The sequence below is a fragment of the Carcharodon carcharias genome, chromosome 19, assembly GCF_017639515.1.
Source record: "Carcharodon carcharias isolate sCarCar2 chromosome 19, sCarCar2.pri, whole genome shotgun sequence".
NCBI classification, from domain to species: domain Eukaryota; kingdom Metazoa; phylum Chordata; class Chondrichthyes; order Lamniformes; family Lamnidae; genus Carcharodon; species Carcharodon carcharias.
Genome location: NC_054485.1, coordinates 56,461,945 through 56,489,645, shown reverse-complemented (window position 1 = coordinate 56,489,645; position 27,701 = coordinate 56,461,945). Strand labels below are relative to the sequence as shown.

At 44.4% G+C, this 27,701-nt stretch overlaps 1 protein-coding gene across 1 annotated transcript in view; it reads right to left on the bottom strand.

Moving 5' to 3' along the window:
* Positions 1-27,701, bottom strand: part of adgrb2 (adhesion G protein-coupled receptor B2) — a 1,120,188-nt gene that overhangs the window by 64,853 nt on the left and 1,027,634 nt on the right. Inside the window, exon 34 of the mRNA XM_041212905.1 lies at positions 13,494-13,529. Within this exon, the coding sequence (XP_041068839.1) occupies positions 13,494-13,529 (36 nt within the window). The remainder of the gene's footprint in view (positions 1-13,493; positions 13,530-27,701) is intronic.

Sequence of the window (27,701 nt, the reverse complement as noted above, 5' to 3'; positions counted from 1 at the left end):
GCCTTGCACAGACTTGCTGAATCTGCATATTGTGATCACACATTATCTGCACATTCATGGAGTGGAATCCCTTCCTGTTGATGAAGGCACCTGGCTGACACGCTGGCGCCTTGATGGCCGCATGTCTGCAGTCGATGGCACCCTGGATGAGGGGGAGCCCAGCAATCGTTGCAAAGCCTCTGGCTTGCTTAGCCTGGCTGGCCTCATTCGTGTGGAAATGAATGAAAATCAATGCACGCCTGAACAGAGCTTTTGTCACCAATTTGACGCAACTGTGGACAGCTGATTGGGAGACTGCACACAGATCCCCACTGACCCCTGGAAAGAGATATTGAGGTAGCTGTATTGCCACCTGTAAACTTTAGTGGCAGGGTAGTGCTGTCTTCTGCAGCCCCTTCTACCTTGGACTTCCTGTTGGCCCTGTGCCCCTTGTGCCAGTGCCTCTCCTCCCACAGGTCCCCCCATTGGAAGCTGCATTGGGACAACTGGTCTCCTCTCCCTTCAGCCCCTCTCTTCCTCCTCAAAGGAGGTTCCTCCAGTGGAGACCACAATCCACATTACCAGGGTAATGGAAGGGTGTCTGGAACCTGGAAGGGCCCACACAGTCTGAATACTCTGGGGGCCTGGAAGACAACAATGAGCCCTGAAATGAAGCCTAGAAATGCTCAGAATGAAGCTCTGAATAAGTAGCCAGCAGCACACGATCTCCAAAACTCCTCATTATTCACATTGACAATGCTGCTGACCCTTCTTATCCCGCCCGTGGATGAGCTTTTGCAAATTGTGGCCTGCCCGCCTTGCCCGTGGTACAGCCGAGAAATCGCATAGACAATGTAAAATCGCTGACAATTGGGGTGGCAAGGGTCTTAGCTGGCCTCTAAATTATTGGCAGCTGCGGCTCTATCTCCCGCGCACGCCTGCTGACCAAAATATCACACAAGTGCGCATTGACATTGGGATGCTCGCCTGACAACAATGTGCATCATTTCACACTCGAGCTGGTCTGGAGCGTACCTGCCCGCCAAGGTGAAAATTCTGCCCCTAGGATTCTTTGTAGACTATCCTCTGTCTGCCATAAATACTGTGTCATCCACATATCTCAGGTGTAGTTAAGGAGGTTATTGCACAAAATTAGGACTCAAAGGATCGATGGTATTATATTAGCCTTGTGCTCCAGAACTAGCTGCACTCCTAACCATGCTGTTCCAATACAATGACAGTACTGGCATCTATCTGACAATGTGGAAGATTGCCCAGGTATGTCATGTCCACAAACATCAGGATAAATTCAACCCGACCAATTACTGACCCACCTGTCTACTCTCAGTCGTCAGCAAAGTGATGGAAGGGGTCATCGATAGTTCTATCAAGCGGCACTTACTTCACATTAACCTGCTCACTGATGCTCAGTTTGGGGTCTGCCAGGGCCACTCAGCTCCTGACCTCATTACAGCCTTGGTCCAAACATGGACAAAAGATAACTCAGGTGGTGAGGTGAGGTCAAGCCAGTATTTGACCGAGTGTCAAACAAGGCCTAGCTAAACTGGAGGCAATGGGAATCGGGAAAAACTCTCCACTGGTTGGAGTCATACCTAGCACAAATGAAGACAGTTGTGGTTGTTGTGGATCAATGATCTCAGGCCAAGGGCATCGCTGTAAGAGTTCCTCAGGGTAGTGTCTTGTGCCCAACCATCTCCAGCGTCTTCATCAATAATCTTCCCTCCATCATAAGGTCAGAACTAGGGATGTTCACTGATGATTGCAAAATATTCAGCACTATTCGCAACTCCATAGATGTGGAAGCAGTCTGTGCCTATTTGCATCTGGACAACATTCAGACTTGGGCTAATATGTGGCAAGTAACATTCATGCCCTGCAAGTGCCAGGCAATGAGCATCGCCAACAAGAGAGAATCTAACCATCTTTCCTTGACATTGAATGGCATTACCATCACTGAATCCCCCACTATCAACATTCTGAGGGTTACCATTGACCAGAAGTGGAACTGGACCAGCTATATAAATACTGCAGCTACAAGATCAGGTCGAGAGCTGGGATTTCTGCACAGAGTGACTCACCTCCTGACTCCCCAGAGGCTGTGTGTCATCTACAAGGTACTCGTCAGGGGTGTGATGGAATACTTCCCATTGTCTGGATGACTGCAGCTCCAACAACAGTCAAAAAGCTCAATAACATCCAGGACAAAGCAGTTCTCTTGACTGGCACCCCCTTAAACATTCAGTCCCTCCGCCACCAATGCACCATGGCAGAAGTCTGTACCATCTACAAGATGCACTGCAGCATCTCACTAAGACTCCTTCATCAGCTCCTTCCAAACCAGCAACCTCTATCACCTAGAAGGATAAGCACAACAGACGCCTGGGACTACCACCACCTGCAAATTCCTGTCCAAGTGACACACCATCCTGGCTTAGCATTATATTGCCACCGTTCCTTCACTGTCACTAGGTCAAAATCCTGGAACTATCTCCTTAACAACACTGTGGGTGTACCTACACCACATGGACTGCAGTGGTTGAAGAAGACAGCTCGCCACCACTTTCTCAAGGGCAATTAAGGATGGGCAATAAATTCCTGTGAAAGAATTTTTAAACATTAGTATGGATTGAGAATGTGTTGATAAACAGAAAACAGGGAGTTGGAATAAACAGGTCCTTTTTGGGTTGGCAGACTATAACTAGTTGGGTAGTTTTGTGGTTCAGACCCTATCCTTTTTCACCCTCGTGGGTGATCCCACAAGGATTAGTGCATCAGTGCTAGGGCCTCAGCTGTTTATCATCTATATCAATGGCTTAGATGAGAAAATTGAGTGTAATATACCCAAGTTTGGTGATGATACAAGGTTAAGTGGGGAAGTAAGCTATAAGGAGGATGTAAAGAAGCTGCAAAGTAATATAAATAGGTTAAGCAAGTGGATGAGAACATGGCTAGAGGACTAAAATATGGGAAAAATGTGAAGTTATCTATTCTGTTGGATCCTCATACAGTTCATGCCAACGCATGCCCCCCACCCATCCCCAGAGTCCCTGATAGTCCCAAGCCAACTTAATGCTAATTCATGTCAACCCATCCACCACCCTTTGCCCTTATTCCCTCCATGCTAACTCATCCAGTATCCACCATGCACAGGCCTCATGGGCCATGTTGAGATGAAATAAAAGAAAGGTCTAAATATCCATTAGAAATTTTACTATTGTAAAAAATACTCACATTCATGAAAGCCCATTCAAAACATTTAAATTCCTTCAAATACTTAATCACTTATAAAAACAAACAGACTTGTATTCATAACCCCACATCAAAGATAGCTAATCCATTAATAACATGTTTGAGTTGTCTGTCAAACTCTGAACTTAGGATCTCCTGCTGAGATAATGATAGGTTGTATAAAGCAGCCAGGCATTAATAAATGACAAATAATAGCCTTTGGAGTGATGACAACAAACAGCTACTGTAACTGCTAATTTTTTTCAGCTCTCGCTGATACAGGCAGCTTTTTATTTTTTTTAAAGGGCTGTGGATTTAAATAACTTCGCAGCTTGACGGTTCTATACACCTTATTGACCCTTCGAGAGCATTGATGGGCTATTCTAAAAAAATGTAATTCCTACATTGTGGGGTAAGGCCCTTGCTACAGTGAAAATAGGGTCTATTTGCACTGTGCACTGCATTCAAATGGCCTACTAAGTTTGGGTTTCCTGACGATGTGATTCAGGCCCTGCCCCTTTTCACCTACTGGTAAAAATGGTATCTGTCAGAAATAGGGATGGGTCTTCTGGGTCCAGGTCCCACCTGCCAATTTGGAAGCCTTGTGAAGTCTCCATGAAACCATGAAAATCCAGGCCATTCAGTCTAGGCAGTATGGCTTCTCTGTCCAGTCTACATAAATTTCAAAATTCAGAGAAATTGTCAATAAAACCCTTAAGTAGTTGATGAATTTTCAACCCTCTACAATATGATATTGTGACAAAAATCAGTTAATATCTGTAATCATGTGGCGGACAAAGTGATATTGAGGTACAAGACAAATAAGAGAGAAAAGGGAAAGATCTTCTCGTAGCCTCATTGTGAATGAGATAGAAAGACTGTGAGATAGGTATAGAGGAAAATACAGTACTACAATATGAGAGTCAAAAACAAAATGATTCTACCATTTATGAGTCAAGTGTTATTTCTGGATTGTGTATGTTCAAACCACCTAATAATCACAGCTAAAGGGCAACAACATGATGCAGATCACATGATCCATAACTGCTTTTATTTTAACTAGGGATTCTGATTTGTGGTCTCACATAGTCGGTGCCAACCCTAATACAGATTTCCTAAGATCGGCTGCGAGGAAAACCATTTGTTTGGAGGTTCTAGCGAGTAATATAAGCAAATTTGTCAAGTTTTTTTCAAGGTTGCTGCTGCCTATAGAGCATATTAGAAAAATAAGTAAAAACATTCTCCTAAGTCCAACAGGAAAGAAAACTTTGCTTTAGACACCACAATGCTGGTACTAAAACAGATTACACAGTGATTGTATAGAATAACATAGGTTATATAGCACAGGAACAGGCTCTTTGGCTCAAACACTCCATACAGGTGTTCATACTCCGCTTGAATCTCCTCCCGGCTTTCCTAATCTATCAGCATAACCATCTATTCCCTTCTCTTCATGTTTACCTAGCTTCTTCTTAAATGCATCTTTACTGTTCACTTCACCATCTCCCTATGGCAGGCAATTCAACATTTTCAAAACTCTGTGACCTGAATTTTTCAATTATCCAGCACATGCGATCAGGGAGCCTGGGTGCAGATGGGAAATGGGGGCCCGACCGTGATTTTATGCTGGCTGGCCAATTAATGACCAGCCAGCATGAAATGTGTGCTGAGAAAAGCTCAGCACTGCTGGTGGGGGCGAGAAGAGACTGGGTACTGCGGGTGCCGGTGAGCGCTTCCAGTGAGCACCCTGAAGGTAGACAGCTGCCTCAGGGAGCTGCAGACCTCCACAGAATAACCAGAATAACAAAAATGCTGCAAAATATGTCCATGCAGCACAATCAAGCACCTGAAAGCATACCTCATAAAAACCAGTCCCCAGATATCTCTTTGTATTTTATTTCCCCACAGAGATTTTATCCTGCCCTGGATCGAGATTTGAGCAAAAATGTAAAGGAAATTTGGCAGACTGGCCTGTCCACCAATCGTAAAAGTGGACAGGCCATGAAAAATCGCTTTCAATTGCCTCCTTAATTGTGCGCTTCTGACTGCTGCGCGTGCCCGCCAAGCAAGATATCGCACGAGTGTATGATGACGTCAGGACGCTCACCTGACATCATCTCACACAATTTCGTGATGGATGGGTTGGGAGCGCGCCCACCCGTGAGATGTAAAATTCTGGCCCATGGGTGAAACATTTTTTCTGAATTCCCCCTTTTATTTCTTGATGACTATTGGGAGCTGATAGTCTTTAGTTTTGCTCTTTCTCACAAGCTGAAACACTCACTTTGTGTCTATTCTATCAAAATATTTCCGAATTTTAAAGACATCCTTAGGTCACCCCTCAGCCACCTATTTTCAAGAGAAAAGAGACACAGGCTGTTCATTCTTCCCTGCAAGTTATAATATTGCAGTCCTGGTATCATCCCTATACATCATTTTTTAAATTTTTGCAACCTCTCCAGTGCCTCTATATTCTTTCATAATAAGGCAAGCATAAATGTACTAAGAACACCACATGTAGACTCAGCATGGTTTCATACAAATTTTGCTTAACGTCATTACCTTTCAATTCAATGGGCTGGATTTTGTCTTCCAATGGAGGTGCAAATCAGGTTGTGAAATGCTGAACTTAGTTTTTTGCTGGAAAGCAATTTGCCTCTGCCTCCCAACCCTGCATCATTTTCATGTGTCCTTGTTGTGGGCTGGGAAAGGCTTAGGAGGAAACCACATGTGCACCTCTTCTGAAGTCAGGGTCCCCCTTGTGAGGACCACAGGAAAATTTCATTTCCTCCTGCACACTATTTTCATGTGCTGGTGTGGGATCTGGAAGCCCTAAAAAATTATATTGTTTTTGAGGAATCCATGACCACAGGTCAAAGCCTACTGAGGAGTCGGCAACATTCTGAAGGGCAAGTGTAAAATGTTCCCGCACCTTCAAATATCACTATTAGATACCATATTGTAATGCAGATCTGTTTTTAAAGCAGTTATTCATCGCGGGGCTCAGTCCTGCAAAGATAAGTTGCCCATTATATTGACCATCATTGTGTAAATGCTGACATGCATAACAGTACTTTTTATATTGGATAAAGTGCCAAAATGCATTCAAAAATGTAGAAAAACTTGTTTGAACACCTTCCTTGTTATTTTTAGCACTGGAATTTAAATGTACGACATCTCTCGAAAACAAATCTACTGCTTTTGAAAGGTAATTATAAATTCCATGCATCTGCCTCCATTGATTGATGGTTAATCTGATTTGAAATGCATAAGACAGCATCTGTTCTTTCAATTTCAGCCTTTGAAGTTGGGAGGCTAACTTTTGAAATCTGTGGTCATTATGAATGTTTGGCTGAGTTCCAAATCCTATTGTCTGTTGACAAAGCTGTTTGGGGAAATGACCGACACAGTTTTACAAGGTTGAAATAATAGACTCTGCCTTTGATGTGTTTCAGATTACATGGGTGTTTGTTTGCACAATTTAATGGCCAAGTAAAGGATTAACTTCTCTTCAATGGAGATTTTATTTGCAATACTGATGGCAGTGTGTCCGAATGAGTTTTACTAGATGGTCACAGATTTTTTTTTACTGCATTTGAAAGAATTCCCATTGCTTTGCATGGTCCCTGAGGACTGTACATAGTGGATTGTGGGTGAATGGCTATGGAACATACATGCGAGGCATGGTGCCATGGGAATCTCTGGGGTCATGGAAGGGGCATGGGCTGGCACGGGGGATGAGGGGGCATGGAGAATCTGAGGGTGTGTGGGGGTGGGTGAATTTAAGGGTTGAGGTTTAGGGGGCTTTTAAATTAAGTTGGTAGCTGGGCTGCTGTCTCCAAAAAGAGGTGGGCATTCTAACTAGCCCACCTCTGCACCCACATTCCACCTGCATTCCACTGAGGCTTGCAAAATGCACTGTGAACCTGAACCCCACGTGAAAAAGCAAAAATCCTGGGCAAAATCACATATAGGTCAGCTGTGCATTTCAGAAGGTGGAAAAGTGTGCAGATCGGGTTTTCTTGAGCCCCCTGAAAAATCTGTACCTAAGTCTCCAGATATAAACCCATATGCTTGGTTTGCATTTTTAAAGGCCTTATGAGCCTGTGTTGCTACTTTTAGTTATTTGTGTACTTACACTTCTAGATATCTATGCTCCTCTACCCCATTTAGATTCTTATTTTGCAGATAATAACTGACCCCCTTATTTTTCTTAACAAAATGTTCTTATCCTTGTTGAAATTCATTTGCCAATCATGTGCCCATTCTGCAAGGGCTTTAATGTCTTCTAATTCATTGTGGGCCTCCACAATTTTGACAATTCGCCACCACCACACCCCTCATAACCTTCCCTAGCCCCACAGTATTGTCTGCCAGTTTGGAAATTGTACTTTTGATTCCAAAGACTAAATCATTAATATAAATTGTGTGGAACAGCAGTCTCAGCACTGGTCCTTGTGGGACCACACTTCCCACCTTCTGCCACTCTGAATAGCTAGTGTTTACCCATATCATCTGTTTTCAGTCTTTCAGATAAATAGCTATCCATTCTGCTACTTGTCCCCTGATTCTGCATGCTCTGATTTAGTCATTAGCCTAAAAGGTGGTATATTAGCAAAAGCTTTTTGGAAATCTTATACAAGAACACAAGAGATAGATCGGAGCAAGAGTAGACCACATGGCCTGTCGAGCCTGCCCCGCCATTCAACATGATCAAGGCTGATCTTGGGCTTCAACTTCACTTTCCTGCCCAGTCCCCATATCCCTTGATTCCCTGAGAGACCAAAAATCTGTCTATCTCTGTCTTAAATATAGTCAACAATGGAGCATCCACGACCCTCGGGTGTAGAGAATTCCAAAGATTCACAATTCTTTGAGTGAAGAAATTTCTCCTCCTCCCAACTGATCAAAACCTTATCCTGAGACTGTGCTCCCCTGATCTAGATTCCCCAGCCTTCAGAAATAATTTCTCAGTTTCTACCCTGTCAATTACATTGGATAATTATACTATATTAGATATATCATACCTACCAGATTTCCCCTGTTTATTCTGTTACCTCTGCAAAGAATTCAAGAAGGTTGGCCTTTTGATCTTTTTCACTAACTGTCTAGCTGCGTGTTGTATACTATCTGTATGCTGTAGTGTAGTATAAGGGTATCTGGCATAGCAAGGGTTAATGTGGGACTGGGAAACAATATCACCCACAGTGTGATGTAAAGAGAGGCATGACCTGAGATATGAGTCAATTGTGGACTGGGCAAAGGCCTGCGTAGAAGCAAGCATGGAATTGGCTCATAGCTTGGGCTAGACCCTGTATATCTGTACATAGTTATGTGTTATCAATAAACACTTAATGTTCAACCAAACAAGACTCAGAACCTCTTCGTGAGACTGGGTAAACATGCAACATACAACATGGTTGCAGCTGATGGAAAAACCCAGAACCTCAGGGAAGCTGGAGCAGAAATTCAAAAGCTGGAAAATTAAAGGAGCAGCATTCTGACCTGACTGAAAGCACCTGAAGTGAAGACAGAGGGAGATCAACTGAAAGAAGCTCCATTGCTTCAGTGCAGTCCATTTCCGAAAGCACCACGGCCAGCTTGTGTTCAGAATCGGTGCTATACCGCATGGCGGCCAAGCTCATTGTAAGAAAGAAAGAGGGTTAAAATGAATTGGAAGGCTGATAAACCTCCACCAAAGCTGGGGATCCACTGCAAAACACCTGAAAATCCTTTGATATCGCAGGGAAGCCCAGAATAGTTGATTCAGTAAGTGGCAGCATAAAGCTAAAGACAAAGAGGCCAGGATCTGCCATCGCTGCAGGAACCTGCCAAAATGCGACAAGCGTTGGAAGACTTTTTATAAAACGGTAACTGCAGCACCATCTTTAGAATCTGCACAGCATTTAAAGCTGTACTTACCTGAACTTTAAAGCAACCATGGACAATAAATCAACATTACCTGACTAATTTGGACTGATCCAAGGGCCAGACCAAAGAAAAAATTGGGGACTTTGGCAGAAAAGAGGCTTAATATACTGTCACGACTCACTGGGGAAAGTTGCAAAATCAAGCCTTACTGCTCCACGAGCTGCAACAAATGTGAAAACGTTTGACCAAGCCACCAGATTGCCCCAATTCTACCTAACTTTAATTTACATTAACAGAATACAACCACCAGGTTTGTAAACGTAACATGTAAATAACTATCTATTGAACAAACAGTTGTTAACCAGTGGCAAAAGAAAGAAATATGAAGTGCTAATTTCTAATTCTATAACTTAAACTCTACTCCTTCGTAAATCCATATACACACACATACAAGACACATAACACACACAAAAAAGCATGGATTTTAAGGGTGGGATAAAACAGTTCAATAGCACCAATTCCGGAGTACAGGATTCGATGGGTTGATTTTGATCAATGTCTTCAAAATTCCTTTCAGTTCTTGTTGATGACACAAGGTGGTCTTCCAGCACTTTCAGTATTTAGTTCACTAGTTGCACTTTCCTTTCAATGTCTCCAACAGTGATTTTCCCCTTTGTCTCTTGGCAGGGGTATTCAGAAAGAGAGCAGGTTTGGAGATATGAGGAGAAAAAGCCAGCTAACTACTCTTGTGGAATTACTGGAACATTCCACACACAGGAGAAAAAGGTCTTGTTCTATTCAGGCTAGGAGCTTTTCTGCTGCACTTCGCTCACACAAAAACCTGGCCCCCTGGTCAGGAGCCAATTAAAACATTGTTGCCAGGCAGATCCATTAGTCCAGGACACCTTTCTGACACTATCCTACCTGTCATGGCACACTCTGTTCCAGGACTGCAACCTTGTATACATCGCTCATCCTGTTCCAGTGGACATGTCTTTCAAACCGTTGGGCAGAATTTTACTTTCGCCAAGCGGGCATGGTGGGTGGATCCGGGAGTGGTCACGAAGCCAAACGCTGCCCAGAATCAGGCTCTGATCATGATTTCATGCTGGCTGGCCAATTAACGGTTAGCCAGCATGAAACATGTGCTGCAGTGCTCAGCGCTGCCAGGGTGGGGGCGGGAGGAGTGCGAGCGCTGAAGTTCGCACATGCACACGGGTGCGCGCAGTAAAAGCCCCCTGAGGCACAGAGCTGCCTCAGGAAGCTGAAAATTCTTAACAATAAAAATATTTAAAATAATGAAAACATGTCCCCTCTCATCACATGAGCAGGGACACGTTAAATAGGAGTGTTAATATTTTTGATTTTCTTAAATCATTGGTCGAAATCTCATGCTGCCCATGGAACAGGTTGTGCCAAAAATGCAAAGACTGCTTGGCATTTTCGTCCGCCCGCGAACTGAATAATTGGACAGGCAGCAAAATATTTGAATCAATTAATTGATTAAGGGCCTTAATAGAGTGCTTAATTGTCGGCTGGCACCCTATCGACTTCCACACAAGCCGCCGACCGAAACATTGCGTGAGTGCACGATGACGTCAGGCTGCTCATCTGATGTCATTGCGTATCATTTTACGCTTGTTCCGGTTGGGCATGTGCCTGCCCAATGAGGGGAAAATTCTGCTCGTTGTAATTTTAGTCCACAGTCCAACAGAAAATAAAAAATATGTTCTTTACAACAGTCCAACAGAAATAAAAAGATATGTTCCTTACAATACATATTAGCTTCAGGAGTAGATAAAAAGACAGAAGTTGAACAAGTGAACACACTACTTTATTCAGTAAGTCTGATAGTTGACGATATTATAGCGAAGCAAGGAATAAACAAATCCTCAGATAAATTTGCCGAAGTTCTAAGATCATTTGAATACATCATTTAACCTAAGAAGCCACAAGATTTTAGAGAGCGAAATTCAAGAAATGTATCCAACAGCTTGGAGAACCGGTTGACTCCTTCATAGACAATTTGTACTGATCAGCTGAAGGCGGTGACTTAAGTCAAAACTCATAGGGGGCAGAATTGTTGTTGGAGTGGCTGACGATGCCCTTTCAGATATACTATAGGGTAAGGAAGATTTGACTTTAGAAAAGGCCATCCAAATAGTCACACAGTTTGAAATACGCCAACAATATCAATCCATTTTACATGGTGAAAGCAAGCCACTGTACACAGCAACCTCAATTGTGCAGCAAGTAAAGCAACAAAGGGGCAGAGAGACTCCAGGCAAAGAAAGGCAATACTCAATCTAGCCACAAGACGGTGGGCAACCGTGTCAGCATTGTGGAGCCAAATGGCCTCACAGGCGAGAGCAATGTCCAGCAATCTCAGTTAAGTGTTTCAACTACAGCCATCTTAGCTACTTCGGAAAGCTACACAAAGCTAAAACACCCAGATGGGCAGAGGGTCCCAAGACAATCCATGAGACTGATGTACCACACCAGGAAGAGACCCAACTGTGCTTCTTGAGTGAGGTAAAGGATCCTGGATTCTCTTTCTGGAATGTGGACATCTCAGTAACTGGTTACCTCACCAACTTTAAATTGGACATGGGAGCTAATGTTATGGTCCTCTCGCATAGAGACCTTTAGCTACGAATGACAGACACGCCACTCTACGGGCCTGGAGGAATGTGAATTCTGGGCATAGGCATGATCCTAGAACAACTAAGGTGTGGCAACAAGCAGATATTCAAATTCATGGACATCGTACAAAACCAATCTTTTTCCCTCTTGAGCAGAGATGCCTTGTGGCCCTTAATCTTCTTAAACTGGCAGAAGATGTCAAGACAACCTTTGTCGTCAACTACACAGAACTGCAAGTTCCCAAGAGGCCTACCAATAAAGAGACTCTCGAGTGAGATTTCAGCTCTGAATTGTCTTCACTCTTTGCAGAGCTGGTTTGCCAATTTCTTTGCAGGCGGCAGAAGCTCCTCTTTGGTCAGACCAGCCAAACCTTCAGATAGTCATCACTGCACCTGAGTGGAAGGCACACAGGAAAATGACCAGCAACAGAAGAATGAGCCCCAGCCCCAGGCTCCAATGGTTGCTGTCATACTAACTGTAAACACCATGATACAAACACTGTAATCTCCAGCCAACGCTCAAACGTGCAAGACAATGTTAGAGCAAGAAATTACTGATCAATTCACCAAAGCACACCTCAGTGAGGCATGAAGACACTCAGAAGAACGCACTGTCGTGATAAAAGTCAAACAGCAAGGTGAGACTACTGGTAAGGAACATCCAAACGATAAGAGAGACATGGTGGACCACAAGGAGAAAAAAAAAACAGGTTTATATCACGAATGAACAGAGTGAATACTCTCTCCGGATAGAATAGGATAAGCCGCTGGTCTCCGAATAGAGCAGTTGGGGAGTTGACAAAGTTCAACTACAAGGACAGAAAATATGTATCAGAAGAAGACAACCAAGTGCCAGAAACAAAGACTATGACTCAAACTCTGAATCAAACCTACCATTCCTCCAAATGTGACTAGAACGGACCTGGAAGAATCATGAAGCCTCCAGATTATCTGAATTTATAAAGTCAGAGACTTGAGGATTGGGAGAAGGGGTGGCATGATTGTAATGTAAATATGTTGGGTAAAGACTTGTAGGGGGAAGTGTAATCACACACACACACACACACCTTAAACCAGCTTATATTTCACCCCTTCCTTGGATTCATCTAGTTCTGTTGAAGGGTCATGAGGACTCGAAATGTCAACTCTTTTCTTCTCCGCCGATGCTGCCAGACCTGCTGAGTTTTTCCAGGTAATTTTGTTTTTGTTTTGTAATATAAGGGTATCTGGCAATAACAAGGGTTGACGTGGGACTGGGAAACAGTACCGCCCACAGCATGATACAAGGAGACACATGACCTGAGACTAGAGTCAGTTGTGGGCTGGACAGAGACCTGTGTAGAAACAAGTATGGAGTTAGCTTATAGTTTGGGCTATACCCTGTATATGTGTACATAAATGTCTTACCAATAAACAGTTAATGTCCAACCATAAAAGACTCAGAACCCCTCTGTGAGACCTACTGAACATACAATGAACAACAGGTAGGATATAAAATCATAGGTACATTGAGATAAAAGCTGCCATTAAGTTTTGTAGACTCAACAGATCTTCATAAGTCACTTAAGCTGTGCCTTGCTTTTTGACACCATCTGAAGCCTTTGGCTAACTGTGAGCTGTGAAGCTCTGATCATAGGTGATACTGAATTTGACTTCTCTATTCTGTACAGTCTCAGGGTAACTCAGGATGTTATTGCCAAAAGAGTGGTAACATCATTATTTTACTAATTGTGGTTAATTTATAATTCGTACCTCAAAATCAAGATCGGAGTACCTCAATCTTTTCCTCTGTGAAAGTAACAAACAAATGAAATTAGTTAACACATAGGTTTTCGGAAAGTACTTACTGAATATAATAATTACATTCCCCTGCCCATTAAGTCTCTTCAGGTTTCCTTGCACAATGTGTCAATTCCTAAACAGCGGACAGGCAACCCATGACAGCTGGATGTGGACAGGAGGACCTGCTCCTGATGGCACAAGTAAGGCCGAGAAGCTCACTGTGCAGCCAATTGTCTCACAACATGTTGGAGCAATAGTGTGCATCACCAGATTTTAAAAGTGTTGAATGCCAGTAATACATGTTGCCTTCCTTCTCCTTGCTTCATAAAGAATGGGTTTCCCTCACAGTATTTGTTTGTAACAAAGTTCGGAATCCCAACCTTCTGAGGAATATGCCTCACTTCACCACAGTAAGGTTACCTGGTGATGTTCTGAGCTGTATAACTTATAGCCCAGCAGAAACTGTCTTGAGAGGGAGGGTAAAAAAAGATAGAAGCTATGTCCCAGCTGTATGGAGTCTCGAATGAGACTTGGATGTGAGGGACTTGGGGGGTGGGGGGCAGGGGCGGGGTGACGCGTGGGGGATGGGAAATGAAATCAACCAGAAGAGCTAAAGTTTATTCACTGCACTATGCAAAGTGTAACAATAACAAATTTTACAGGAGTAATGAAGCAATTATGACACAGTAAGATCTAATAACAATGTTGATCTTACCACATTTCTTCCTTCAAAGGAACATGCCCAGGTGCTCAATCCCTTCCTAACTTTCTCCATCCCACCCAAGTTTTTGGAGCTCTGCCTTTCCCACTTGTACTTTCAGGGACAAATAGGAAACAGAAAACTGAAGAGAAGAATGGGAAACAGAGGCAAATAGAGAAGGAGGCAATCGTGAAGGGTGGAATAAATAAGAGAGATGGAGAAAGAAAGAGAAAAACAGGCCAAAATATTGGCAATTTAGTTGTGCAATGTTAAAAGCTGAGTTATTTAAAAATCCCAGAGGGAAACTTTAAACAACTGTCAAACCTATTTTAAGTGGTATATTTGAGATGCAACTCTATAATCAGGAATCAGATCACTAGTTTTTAAGAGGTTTTATATTAAACTAAATGAGACATTTTATTAATTTACACAGGTTAAATATATACACATGGCTACAAATTACTACTATCATAACTTTTAACAATTTCCCAAACTAATTTCCATTAAGGTAACAGCATCAATAGACTTAACCAGACACCAAGGAAAGCATTTTCACCGTATGAATTCAAAATGAGGTTCCTCTCACTTTGGTTCCTGTGCAAACAGTTGTAGGCTTACAGCAACTTTGCTCCTACATTGCCTCTGCCCTGCACTCACAAAACTGCTTTCCTTATACTTAGCATATCTCGTTGAATGTAAATTCTCATTGTATCACCAACCTCTTTGAACTCCACCTCTTCTAACAATAAAACCCTTTCATAGTGCCAATTTTATTAGTAATATAAACATATTGCTTGGTCTCTACTAGCTAGGTTCCAGATTTCACCCCACTTCTTGAATGCTCTATTCAAAAAATGCAAATGTGCTCTACCTCTCTTATGTCTCAAAACTAGTATACATCAAAGCACCCAGATCAGCCGGCTTTAATCAAATTAAGACATACCCACAGACTAAACCTCTATTTTAAAAGAAAATATTTTCCAATAATATTATATATGTTAATAGATTCATGACAGTTGCCACAAAAAAATCCGATTAGTTTTTCCTATGATTTCTATAATATTCTTACCATGATTAATCAATAATTGTAACAAAATTTTACCATGACAGAATTGCAACCCTACTTTTTATACTTTAGTAATTGTAACAATTGGAGCTCTCAGTTTTCCAAGCAAATATTCACCACTCGATATTTGACTATGCCAAACAGATAGTGTTGTATATCTGAATGGAGTTCCATGGGGAGAATTTTCTGCATGTTGGGTGGGTGTGGAGCCGATCACCACCCGCGATTGGCTCCATGCCGCCAATTCATGCAGGCGGGCAAATTGAAGTCCGCTGAGTGTGAATCGTGGCTCCCAAGGACAGAGGGAGGGGGCGGGCAGCAGCAGGACTCCATTGGACCCGGCGGCCTGTTTAAAAACTGCACAGACAGCCTTTCAAATGCTGGCAATGATGGAGACCAGAAGGGTTCCTGAGATGTTCTCGGAGAGCAGGCCAGGCAGGAGGGCAGGTCAGTGGGGCACTGTGCCCCTCTATTCTCAGATGAGTGCCTTGCTGCCCTTCTCAAGGAGGTGGCAGCACACCATGAAATCATTATGCCAAGCGACAGAAGGAGGAGGCCCCCCCCAAATGATGAAACATGCCTGGGAGGAGGTGGCAGAAAGGGTCAGCGCACATGATGTGGTGCGACACACCTGGGTTCAGTGCCGCAAGCACTGCAACGACCTGTTGCAATTGGGAAGGGTGAGTACCGTGTTGGCATGGGTCACTTAGCATAGCAGTTAGGTTGGCCACACTGCGCCCACCCCCCTCCCCCCCAACTCTGAATATAGTTACTGCATTGAATCATTCACGTCATGTGGCCTTCACTGGATGGGCAGCATTTATTGCCTATTCCTAGTTCACCCTGAGATGGTGCTGCTGAGCTGGCTTCTGTATCCGCTGCATATGGTACACTTACATCCACAGGACTGATTTGGGGGAAACCTCAAGGATCAGTACCAGGCGCAGTGCTGGAACGCCAAAACATTTCAAAGTCAGGATGCTGACTGACTGGGAGGGGAACTTCCAGGTGTTGGGGCACCCATCCATCTGCTGCCCTTGGCGTTTTACGTGGTAGTGCTTCCTTGCTTTGGAAGGTGATACAGTGTGGGTGGAAAATCTGATGGAGGCAGCAGCTGGACAAAGGGGTCAGTCCTGGCTGCTTACAGTGACTGTACACTGGCTCCAGGGTCATGATTCACAAGAGCCCTGCAATGTTTCACTCAGGTGGGGGTGGCAGGGATACAATGGCAATCCAGGTACAGGTTGGGCTAATCAATGCTCTTCTCTCTTTTTCAGGAGAAGACCGCACACAATAACTCTGAGTAGATGCAGACTAGCGGAGGGCAGGCACAGTTGCTGATTCTCACCAGATACGAGCAGGAGGCTCTCAAGCTGGAGGTGCCCAGGTCAACCGGTAGCGGGAGGTTGGGGTGCCAGTGGGAGACAAGATTGCTGTGCACTGAGGTCACAATGTCTGTCCTTGCAACCATTCCACTGTTGACTGTTTAGTGAATTCAGCATCCAACATGGGTTTCCCATTGATTATGGAAGGAGGAGTGCATCCTGATCCGGGGCCAGGCACGAACATTAACAGTGTCACAACTTTAACTAATCAAATGCCCTTGTTCTTCCTTTCAGCCTCACCGGAGCATGCCCAGAACAAGGAGGCAGAGGGCCCGCCACTAACACCTGAGGGTCCTGATAACTTATAAGCACCAGCTTCAAATCTCAGCCAGGCAGGCACAAGCGCGGATACCAGCACCTCGGTGGAGATAAGATCATCAGCTAGTGTCCCGGGGCACAGTGGTGAGGGCATTTCACTTCACTTTCTTGAGGTGCAGGCGGAGACAGAGAGTGCCTATGGTGCTGGGAGTCCAAAGACTGCAGGGGACCAGGAACATGCTCAGTCAGTGGCTGATGATGTGCCCCTGGAGTTGTCCCTGAGGCAGCAGATGATATAAGTCCAGCAGAGTATGCGGGAGGATCTGGCGGAGATACATGAGGCAATGCATGCCATGGTCTCTGTGATGGAGGTGTCCATGCGGAGCATCGGCAATGCATTGACCCTCATGGCCAAGCGCAATACCTCCTCAATGGAGAGAGTGGCAACTCTCATGTAGAGGCTCCTCCAGGAGAACAATCAGGGCTTCCTGGGGATGCGCTCAGACCTCCAAGCCCTCACAGCGGCATTGACCTCAGCTGGTCAGTGTCAGTGTGGGAGATGGATTGGGCACCCAGTATCCCAGCTCGGTGTCCATCCATCAGTGGTGAGCAGGGAGGTCCGAAATGACCTCACGTTGGTGCATGAGCTGCCTGTCGTCTCTGCAGGCTCCTCTCAGGGCGCTCCGGATGCGGCAGCAGCTTCTCCGCACCTCTGCCAGTGACCGTGCGATCTGATGAGGCTGCAGCGACATGAGAAATGCCAGCCATGCCATTGGCCGCTCCCTCCCAGGCAGCGCCATCACAGGCTCCACGGGCCAGTGGATGCCCATCAAGGTCAACAAGACCAACAGGACATCAGAGTGAGCAGGCTGTCTCAAGTGTCAGTCCCAGCGAGGGGGGAGCACCTAGACGTAGCACCCTAAAACGTATGTGTAAGGCACCTTAGGCACACCACCTGCTTCTCACTGCTGGGTTTCTGTTGCCCAGGTATTAGTTGATTATTAGTCGGTGTGCAGCTCAACACCTGTGAATGAACTTTCATTTTTGTTATGTTTTATTGTTAAATGCTTTATTTGTGAACAAGGCGCAGGGTGTTTCCTTACTTCTGCAGGTGTACGGGAACACATGGTGTTATGAGTGACTTGTTTGTCATTGAGCTTTATTGACAAGGCACATGTTCCAAACCAGGCAGATGTTGCTCTCAGCTATCGAATATGGAGCCTGCAGCCCTGGCATGTGTTGGAAGTCCATCTGTGGTGAGCTAGCGGAAGGCTAGTTGGATCAAAGCTTCCTGGGTGTCCCTGCCTCCCTGGAGATTGCCCGGGTCAGCATCTATCCCCTCAGCGTTCTCCTCAGCGTGCTCGTCCTCGGACTCACTACTAGATTCATTGAGTGCAGCCAGAGCATCTGCGTCTACATCTTCTTCCTCCACTGTGTCTCCCCTTGTAATTGTGAAGAGCGCAGCATGCAGGCACTATCAGCAACATATGATCTGGGGGGTATTGCAGTGTGGCCTCTGAATGGTCCAGGCATTGGAAGCGCATCTTGAGAAGACCGATGGTTCTCTCCACCTCAGCCCTTGTAGAGGCATGGCTCCTACTGTAGCGCTGCTCAGCCTCTGTTCTTGGATGGCGGAGATGCATCATGAGCCACCTCCTAAGGGGAAAGCCCTTGTCACTCAGCAGCCACCCTTCCACCCTGACGAACCTCGGCACCTGGGAGCGTCTGAGGATGTAAGCGTCATGGAAGCTGCCTGAGTACCTTGCACAGACTTGCAGAATCTGCACCCTACAGTCACACACTATCTGCACATTCATGGAGTGGAAGCCCTTCTTGTTGACAAAGACACCCGGCTCATCCACTGACGACTTGATCGCCACACGTGTGCAGTCGATTGCACCCTGAATGCGGGGGAACCCAGCTGCGAAGCGTCTGGCTCGCTCAGCCTGGCTGGCCTCATCCCAGCAGTAGTGGATGAAAGTCAATGCACACCTGAACAGAGTGTCTGTCACCTGCTTGACACAAGTGTGGACAGCTGGCTGGGAGACTCCGCAAAGATCATCCACCGACCCCTGGAAAGAGCCGGAAGCATAGAAGTTGAGGGCAGCCGTGACTTTCAATGTCACTGGTATGGGGTGCCCACCCACACAGTTGGTGCTGATCTCAGAGCCTATCATCTGACAAAATGAGGTCACTGTCTCCCTCAAGAGGCGAAGCCTCCTTCGGCACTGCACCCCAGACATATTGAGTTAGCTGCTTCGTCGTCTGTAAACCCTGGTAGCAGGAAAGTGGCGTCTCCTGGAGCCCCTTCCACCTTGCACTTCCTGTTGGCCCTGCGCCCCTTGTGCCTGTGCCAATCCTCCCTAAGTTGGCTCCCCTGGAAGCTGAATAGGGACTCCTGGCCCCCTTCCTCTTCTGACCCTCTCTTCCTCCTCAGACGAGGTGCCTCTAATGGAGAGCACAACTCCTATTCCCAGAATAAGGGAAGGATCACTGAAACCTGCAAGGCCCCAAGAATTATGTTTACTCCAGAGTCCTGACCTGAAGCCTGTTATTCCTGTACAAGCAGCTCTGAAGAGATTTGAAGTTCCCCTGTTCACACAAGCAAGTAGCAGTAAGTTTAAAAAGCTATTGTCTAACAAATAGCATTTGCGAGCCCACTCACCCCTCTTATCCCGTCCGTGGATGAGGTTTTTTAAAATGTGGCATACTCGTCTGCCCATTGCGCCCATGCAACGCTCTTAAGATCGCATAGGCTACGAAAAATCTCAGTCTATTAATGCCTCAAGGGCCTTAAATAGCCCATTAATTAGTGGCGGGCGCGCATTGGAGCTCATAGTGCCCGCCCACCGAAATATCGCAAAGGCGCACGGTGACGTCAGGACGCACACCCGATGTCACTGCGCATCATTTTATACATCGGCGTGTTGGGCCTGCCCCCGCACGCCAACGTCAAAATTCTGGCCCATGTTTTTATTGTCACTAGCTTTTTCACTATTACTTCCAGGGCAATGCACTAATCTTCTGATGCAAAGGCAAGTGACAGAGGTAGAGAGGAACACTAAACAATGTCCAGATTTGAACATTTTTTGATCTGTTGATTTGTGATGGGACATTGTTTCTTGGGGATTACTGGTTCCTCCCTTAAGTGGCCATTCTTCATTTGTCTGGCTATGTGTGCTGAAAGGTTTATTTGGCAGCTTTGGATATCACAAGCAAGCTTGGTGCTGTTAATAACATTCATCAACGCAAGTCAATCTTCCAACATAGATCAAGAAAAGCCAAGCAGCAGTCCAAACTGCTATGCACTGTACGTCTTGTTTAGCTTGCTGTACTTTGCAAGCCAGTGCATTATGGGATCGCAGAATCCATTCTGCTTTGTTAGTTCAGTTACTGAAGTAAAATAAATGAAAGCACAATGTTCAACCACCTCCGCCCCATATGAATATTGATTAATCTTTAAAAAGCTATCGGCAGTACCAGTATTAATACATAACAAATTGGTGACAAGGACGATGGACCTTTGTGGTAATGTCACTCGAAAAGCGAACCTAAAGTGAAGAACTACTAAAAGGAAATTACTAGAAAAGAAAAGCACGCCTGCGATACTCCCAAAGTGCAAGTTCACAAACAATGAGATCATGGAAAGTTAAAAGGAAAAAAAATAGATTCACCCAGAAAATAGTTGCTGCAGTTCTAAATGAGTTAAAATATTTTTTTAAAGGTCCACGATCACAGGAATCCCAAAACGCGCGGGAAACTCAGAGCGCAAAAAGCTGACAAAGTTCAAGAAGGAGAAAAAGGAGAAGAGTTCCTGCAGTGTTTTCTTTAAAAAAGGTTACAGAAAAAGCGAAGCAGCCATGTTTGCCAGCGAGCCTGCAAAGCTAACAGCTGCAGAGAAAGCCTGAAGTAAAAGAGTTACAGCCCTTAAAGCGGCAACACATTTAAGGCGGAAAATTACTACACTTACCAGACCTAAGAGACTTTTTGTCCTTGCAAATGGAATTGAAAATGATAAGAAGGTGGCAATTTTCTTAGGTGTGATGGGAGATAAAACCTTTGGCTTATTAAGAAGCTTGGTGCAGCCTGACAAATCTGGCACAAAATTAAATGAGGAATTGTAAAAGCCCTGGACACAAATTTTTCCCCTAAGCTACTTGTCATAGCAGAAAGATTTAGGTTTCACAAAAGAAACCAAGAAGAGGGGAAAGCAATTGTGCAGTATGTTACAGTACTTAAAAAAACTCACTGAACATTGTGAATTCAAGGAAGAACTGAACAATACCCTCCATGACAGGTTGGTCTGTGGCCTTCACAGTAAAGCAATCCAGAAACGCCTCCTGATAGAGGCTAACCTCACTTTGCAGAATGCCATAGAGATTACAGTTTCCATGGAGCTGGCTGCAATAGAAGCACAGCAGCTGACTGCATCAACTCGAGTGCATAATGTGACAGTTGAGTGTGCACACAAGTTAGCAAGCAGCTGAGAATGTTACCGTTGTGGAAAGCTTAGTCACCATCCATCTGAATGTTGGTGCAGAGATCTTGAATGCCATTAGTGTGGCAAGAAGGGACATATTGAGCATGCCTGTAAAACAAAATAGTAGCAGTGAATCAGAAAGGCAAACCAGAGGAAAAGAAATTTGCAGTCTGGCAAAACAATAAGAAAAACCTGCATGTCCTACAGCAGGAACAGAAGGACCAGAGTGATACCAAGACTGAAGGTGCTCCTCCACAACTTGTCAGTGGCAGGTGGCTCACAAGGCTACTGAGTAACACTGCTGCTGGAGGGCCAACTAATACATATGGAACAGGACACAAGTGTATAATGAAAAGCTTAAATATCTTCTATTGGTGCCTGCAAAAATCATTCTGAAAATATGTACAGGGAAATCTACCTATGATGGGCAAAACAGAAGTTAAAGTGGAAGTTAAAATGGACAGGTTTGTGGTGAAAGGCAACTACCCAGTTTTAGCTGGACGGTCATGGCTTGAGAGGATCTGGTTAATCTGGGCAGAAGTACACAGCTTTGCAAAAGAAGAAACTGGTTTGATGGTTGTTATAAAAAAAATATGCTATTATTTTCTAAGGCGATTTGGGAAGCATGAAGGGAATTACCATCAAATTGAATATCAAAGCTGACTCTCAACCAAAATTTCTGAAGGCCAGAACCAAAAGACGTTATGCCATATGGCCAAAAGTCAAAGCTGACCTGGAGCCTATGGTCACGATAGGAGTCTTGGTACCTATCTCCCATAGCGAATGGGCAACACCCATCATTCCAGTGCTCAAGAAAGACAGCTCCACACGCATCTTTGGAGATTTCAAGGTTACTGTTAACCCCCTGTTGTGTACTGAACAATATCCACTTCCACATATTTCGGACCTTTTTGCTGGCCTGGCTGGTGGACAGAATTTCAGCAAATTCAGATCTATACAAGGCCTACTAACAAATGCACGTTGATGAGAAGTCACAAGAATATCTTACCATCACAACACACAAGGGACTGTACAGATATTGCCATTTGCCTTTTGGAATAATATTAGCTCAAGCCTTGTTTCAGAGCGGCATGCACCAGATCCTGAGTGGCTTGCCTGGAGCTCAGTGCTACCTTGATAACATCTTGGTAACGGGCAAGACTGATGAGGATTATCTCAAGAACTTGGATGCCAGTCTAAAAGGCTAGAGGAGGATAGCCTACGGGTTTGCAAAGACAACTGCGAGTTTTTTCAGCCCTCTGTGGAATATTTGAGATATGTCATTGACGCTGTTGGTCTTCACAAAGCAACTGCTATTGTGGATGCTCTAGCTCCTCAGAATATCAGCCAGCTTTGCTCGTTCTTAGGGCCGCTGAATTATTACAGGAGGTTTATTTCACACCTGGCGACCCTACTTAAACCGCTGCATGAGCCTCTGTGTCTGAGCAAAGCCTGGAAATGGACAGAAGCCTGTGATGCTGCATTTAAGAAGGCTACAGTAGCACTGACAGATTCCGAGGTACTGACGCACTTTGACTCCTCCTTACCTCTACAACTTGCATGTGATGCATCGCCTATGGAATTGGAGCCCATGTTTCACACACAATGCCCTCAGGTGTGGAGAGGCCCATACCATTTGCTTCACAGACTTTACACAAGGCAGAGAGCCAAAACGCTCAAATCGAATGAAAAGCACTGGGAATCATTTTGGAATCCAGAAATTTCACCAGCACCTATCTGAATGGAAATTCACGCTGTTGACTGATCATCGACCACTCACCTCAATATTCAGTCCACACACTGGGCATCCCTTCTTTAGCTGCAAGCAGGATGCAGAGTTGGGCATTGGTGTTGAGTGTTCACACATATGACATCAAATATCGAAAATCTACTTTGCATGACAATGAGGATGGTTTTTCGACGCTGCCCCTACCAGTCAGCCATGTGGACACTGCTCAGAAACACATCTTCTACTTTGCACACGTGGAGAACACACCCATCACTTCAGTCCAAATCAAGGAGGACACATGGACCTTTGTCCTTATGTTTCCAGGAGGATGGAGTCACATCAGGATGTTTGCTTTGGGGCATGTGAGTTATTACTCCACCAAAATTGGGGAAACCAGTGTTGGACCAACTGCACTCTGGACACTGTGGAATAGTTCACATGAAAGAGATTGCAAGAAGCTACTTTTGGTGGCCTGGTCTGGACCAAGAAATGTTCATGATGGTTGTGGATGCTCATTCCAAATGGCCAGGAGTTTCAGTGATATCCTCTACTACTGCTGAGGGTATAATTCAGAGGCTAGGAGAAATGTTCAGTCGTTATGGGTTACCAGAACAACTTGTGACCGACAATAGACCTCAATTTGTCACACAGGAGTTTGAGAATTTTTTGAGAAGTAACAGAATTCATCACATCACCTCAGCAACATACCACCCATCCACCAATGGATTAGCAGAGAGATTTGTTCAAACTATGAAACATACTTTAAGCTCAGCACAAGGACATTCCTCCATTCAAAAGCACCTGGACACATTTCTGCTGACATTCCAAAACACGCCAAATGCTAAGACTATCTCCAGCATTCCTACTAATGGGACGGCAACGGCACGCTTGCTTTGATCTGCAGAAACCAACAAAAACACGACAAGTTGTGCAAGATCAACAACACGACCAAGTGAAGAAAAGAGCACAAAGATCAACGCCAAGAATTTTCTGTTCTGGACAAGAAGTTCCAGCTCGTAATTATTCTACTGGAGCTAAATGGGTTCCAGCCACTGTGATTGCTCAGACAGGACCTGTTTCATATGCAGTCCAAACTACAAATGATCTCACCTGGTGGAGATATGGGGCAGGATATTGAGTTTGGCGAGCAGGTGGGGCGGGGCCCACTCACCGACGTAAAAATGACGCGGGATGATGTCGGGCAGAACTCTTGACGTCACCCCGCATAATTTCAATTTTTAGGTTGATGGGGGCGCAGCCAAATCAGCAGTGCGCCTGCTGACCTGTCAATGGCCAATTGAGGCCATTAAAAATCTAATTGAAGTAGTTAAAGGGCCTGCCTGTCCAACCTTAAGGTTGGCGGGCAGGCCGGGAGCCCTGACGGACTTCAGAAAAAGCATGAAACCTCATCCACGGCAGGATGAGGTTTCATGTAGGTATTAAAAAATTTGATAAAAGTTTAATTAAACGTGATGGACATGTCCCAACTCATGTGACAGTGTCACATGAGGGGACATGTCAAGGAAATTTTATTTTTCTATATTTCACATTTTTGAATTTGGCACCGATCTCCCTGAGGCAGCACTTAGCCTCAGGAAAATGAATGCGCATGTGCGAAAGACGCAGTCTTGGCTTAGGGAATCCCCCTACCCTCCACCGTCCACCTGCACAGGGTGCACATAGCACTTCCTGGCGGATGTCACGAGGCCTGCACACATAAAATGACAGCATGCCTCTGATCAGGGGCGCTGATCGGAGGCATGCCCGCACGCTCCTGAACCTCTGCCCCGGCGGGGGTAAAATTCTTCTCATGTTCACTAACTATTTACAAGTAAAGCCCTGTCTAAGGATACACCTCTTATGGAAGAGTCCAAGTCAAGGAATGCCGACTCAAGTCTCACCTCCTTGGACTAAGTCGATTGAAGTTGAAGTTGTTGCACCTTCATCGGCATTTGACACAATTTCAGATTCTGCTACAAATCCTAAATTGTCACCAATCTCTAATGAATATTACTTTGTAAAATCACCAGAAGTCCACCGTAACCCACACTGGGAAAGAAGACCACCTGAGCATCTGAGTTATAGTTAAGGCAAACCCATGTTCTCTTGGGAGACAGGATAATCCCCAGGGTTCAGCCGGGAATAGAGGCAGTCTACTCTATTTCCCACGTTTTATTTTGTTAAACTGATAATTTCAAAAAGGGGGGAGGAATATGTTATTTACTGTTTGGCTGACTGTACTTTGCATGACAGTGCATTATGGGATTGCAGAATCCATTTTGTTTTGTTAGTTCAGTTGCTTAAGTAAAATAAAAAAAAGCACAATGTTTAACCATCTTTGCACCTACGTGAGTATTGATTAACCTTTAAAAAGTTATCAGGAGTACCAGTATTAAAACATAACTCAAACCCTGGCTGATTTTGTTCCCACCTGATATCAGGAACACTGAGGCTAATTGCAGCATCCTCATTGATACCAAAATCAGCTTTTTCAGCATTCATCAGGAATTAAATCTGAGCCTTTACTGATCTGCATAACTTGGCATTACATGACATTGTGTATACCACAGGACCAACTTCTGAACCACGGAAGGATGGTGCAAGTAATAATCTAGAATATTCCCTAATAACAACCACTTGCATTTATATAGTGCCTTCAACATAGTAAAGCCTCCAAAAACACTTCACTGGAGCATGACACTGAAGAAAAGTAACAAAAAGCTCTGTCAAAGGGGTGAGTTTTAAGCAGTATTTTAAAGGAAGAAAAGTGGAGAGGCAAAAAGGTTTGGAAAGGGAATTCCAGAGCTTAGAGCCTAGACAACTGAAGGCACTGCCATCAATTGTGGAGCAAAAGAAGTGGGGAATGCACGCGAGGCGAAAGTTAGACGAGCACAAAGATCTCGAAGGATTGTAGGGTTGGAGGTGGTTACAAAGGTAGGGAGGGCTGAGGACATGATGCGATTTGATTATGAGGAATCAACTACTATAGCGAGGGTCCCATCACCAGATGGACTGCACTGGTTCAAGGAGAAGGCTGATCAGCATCTTCTCAGAGCAACAAGAAATGGACAATAAATATGGCCTTCCGCTCTTAACCACATCCCAGGAACAAATAAAAAGCCAAAAATACTCTGGTACTTGTGAATTGCTTAAGTTGAGAATGGGATTGATAAAGCCTGCCACCTGTTTTCTGTTCAACTAAGTTGTAAGAATAATGTGTGCAGAGGAAAGGATCAATTTTTCTTAAAAAGAAAATAAACCCTGTCACCTTTTCCACCACTTTATGTACATTTTTCTGCATAGTTAAATTTATTGAGCCTGACAAGAACAAAAATCAGCTCGGAAGTACAAAATTCAATTCTTCCCGATAACTTCACTCTCCATTTTAATGAATAATATACAAATTAATTCTTTAAATAATGAGCCAGTTAATAGATCTCAGCATGTTATTCCAAAGGTTTATTCCATCATCTCCTACTCAAATTCAGTGGGCCCAAAATCTCTGGCAAGTTATTCTGCTAGAACAAGTGCAGTGAAGTGGATCTTTCATTTGCCCTAGCACCTGAATACAGAGTCCATCTAAAATCCCAGGGAAGGGGTCATCTGCTTGGCAGGGAGTGGGCGAGGAGGAAGGCCACGCTAAACATTGGAATATCAAAGCTTTCCAACTGTGGAAAGGCAGGAGGAAGCTTGTTCTCCCCCAAAAAGAATCCTCCTAATTGCTTCTAGTTCCAATGGAGTAATCGTACAAACTTGCCTTTCAATGGCCTTTTCACAAAATGATTCACAATCTCTGCTTGGGCCTTTAAAAATGCCCTCACAATTAACCCAGCTTAGTACCTAAGGCACATGTCCCATAAATGGATTTACATTTTCCCAAAAGGAAAGCCTAAAATTCTAAGCCTGAAAAATGATGTCAAGGAAGATGGAGAAAGTATCCTCTCTAGAGCTACAGAGCATAATCAGCTGAGGTAGGGTCTCTTGGTCACCTTGAATCACCAACAGTTGCTGAACTGGGACAACTATTTTAGGCAAAATCGAAAACAATCTCAGTGGCAATGGAGACAGCCACTTCACCTGAAGATGAAGGCAGGATATCTCAGTCTAACTACATCATGAAGAGATAAGCTTACTCTTACAAATAGGATTGCCTTTCTGGTTCAAGCAAGACACGCCATAAAAAACTGAAAATGCTTTGTCCTTTAAATAGTTTAAGAGCAAGACAAAAATAACGGAATCCCAGTAAAATGTTGGGGCTGAAGATCAAGAACTAAAGATCACTGCACTCAAATTAACTCGATAGATTCATGTAATTCTGCATTAGATCTCCTGATAGAGAAAACACAAGTGAGAAACACTGTACCAGAATAAAGTGTTTCAAAGCAATAACAAAAACAACTTGCACTTATATAATTCATGTTACCTGAGGTGCTTTATGGGAGTGCAATCTTCCAAAAATTTGTCACCAAGCCACACAAAAAGAAGTTAGGGCACGTGACAAAAAGCACAATCAAAGAGGTAGGCTTTAAGGAGCAGCTTGAAGGAGGAGACAGAGATAAA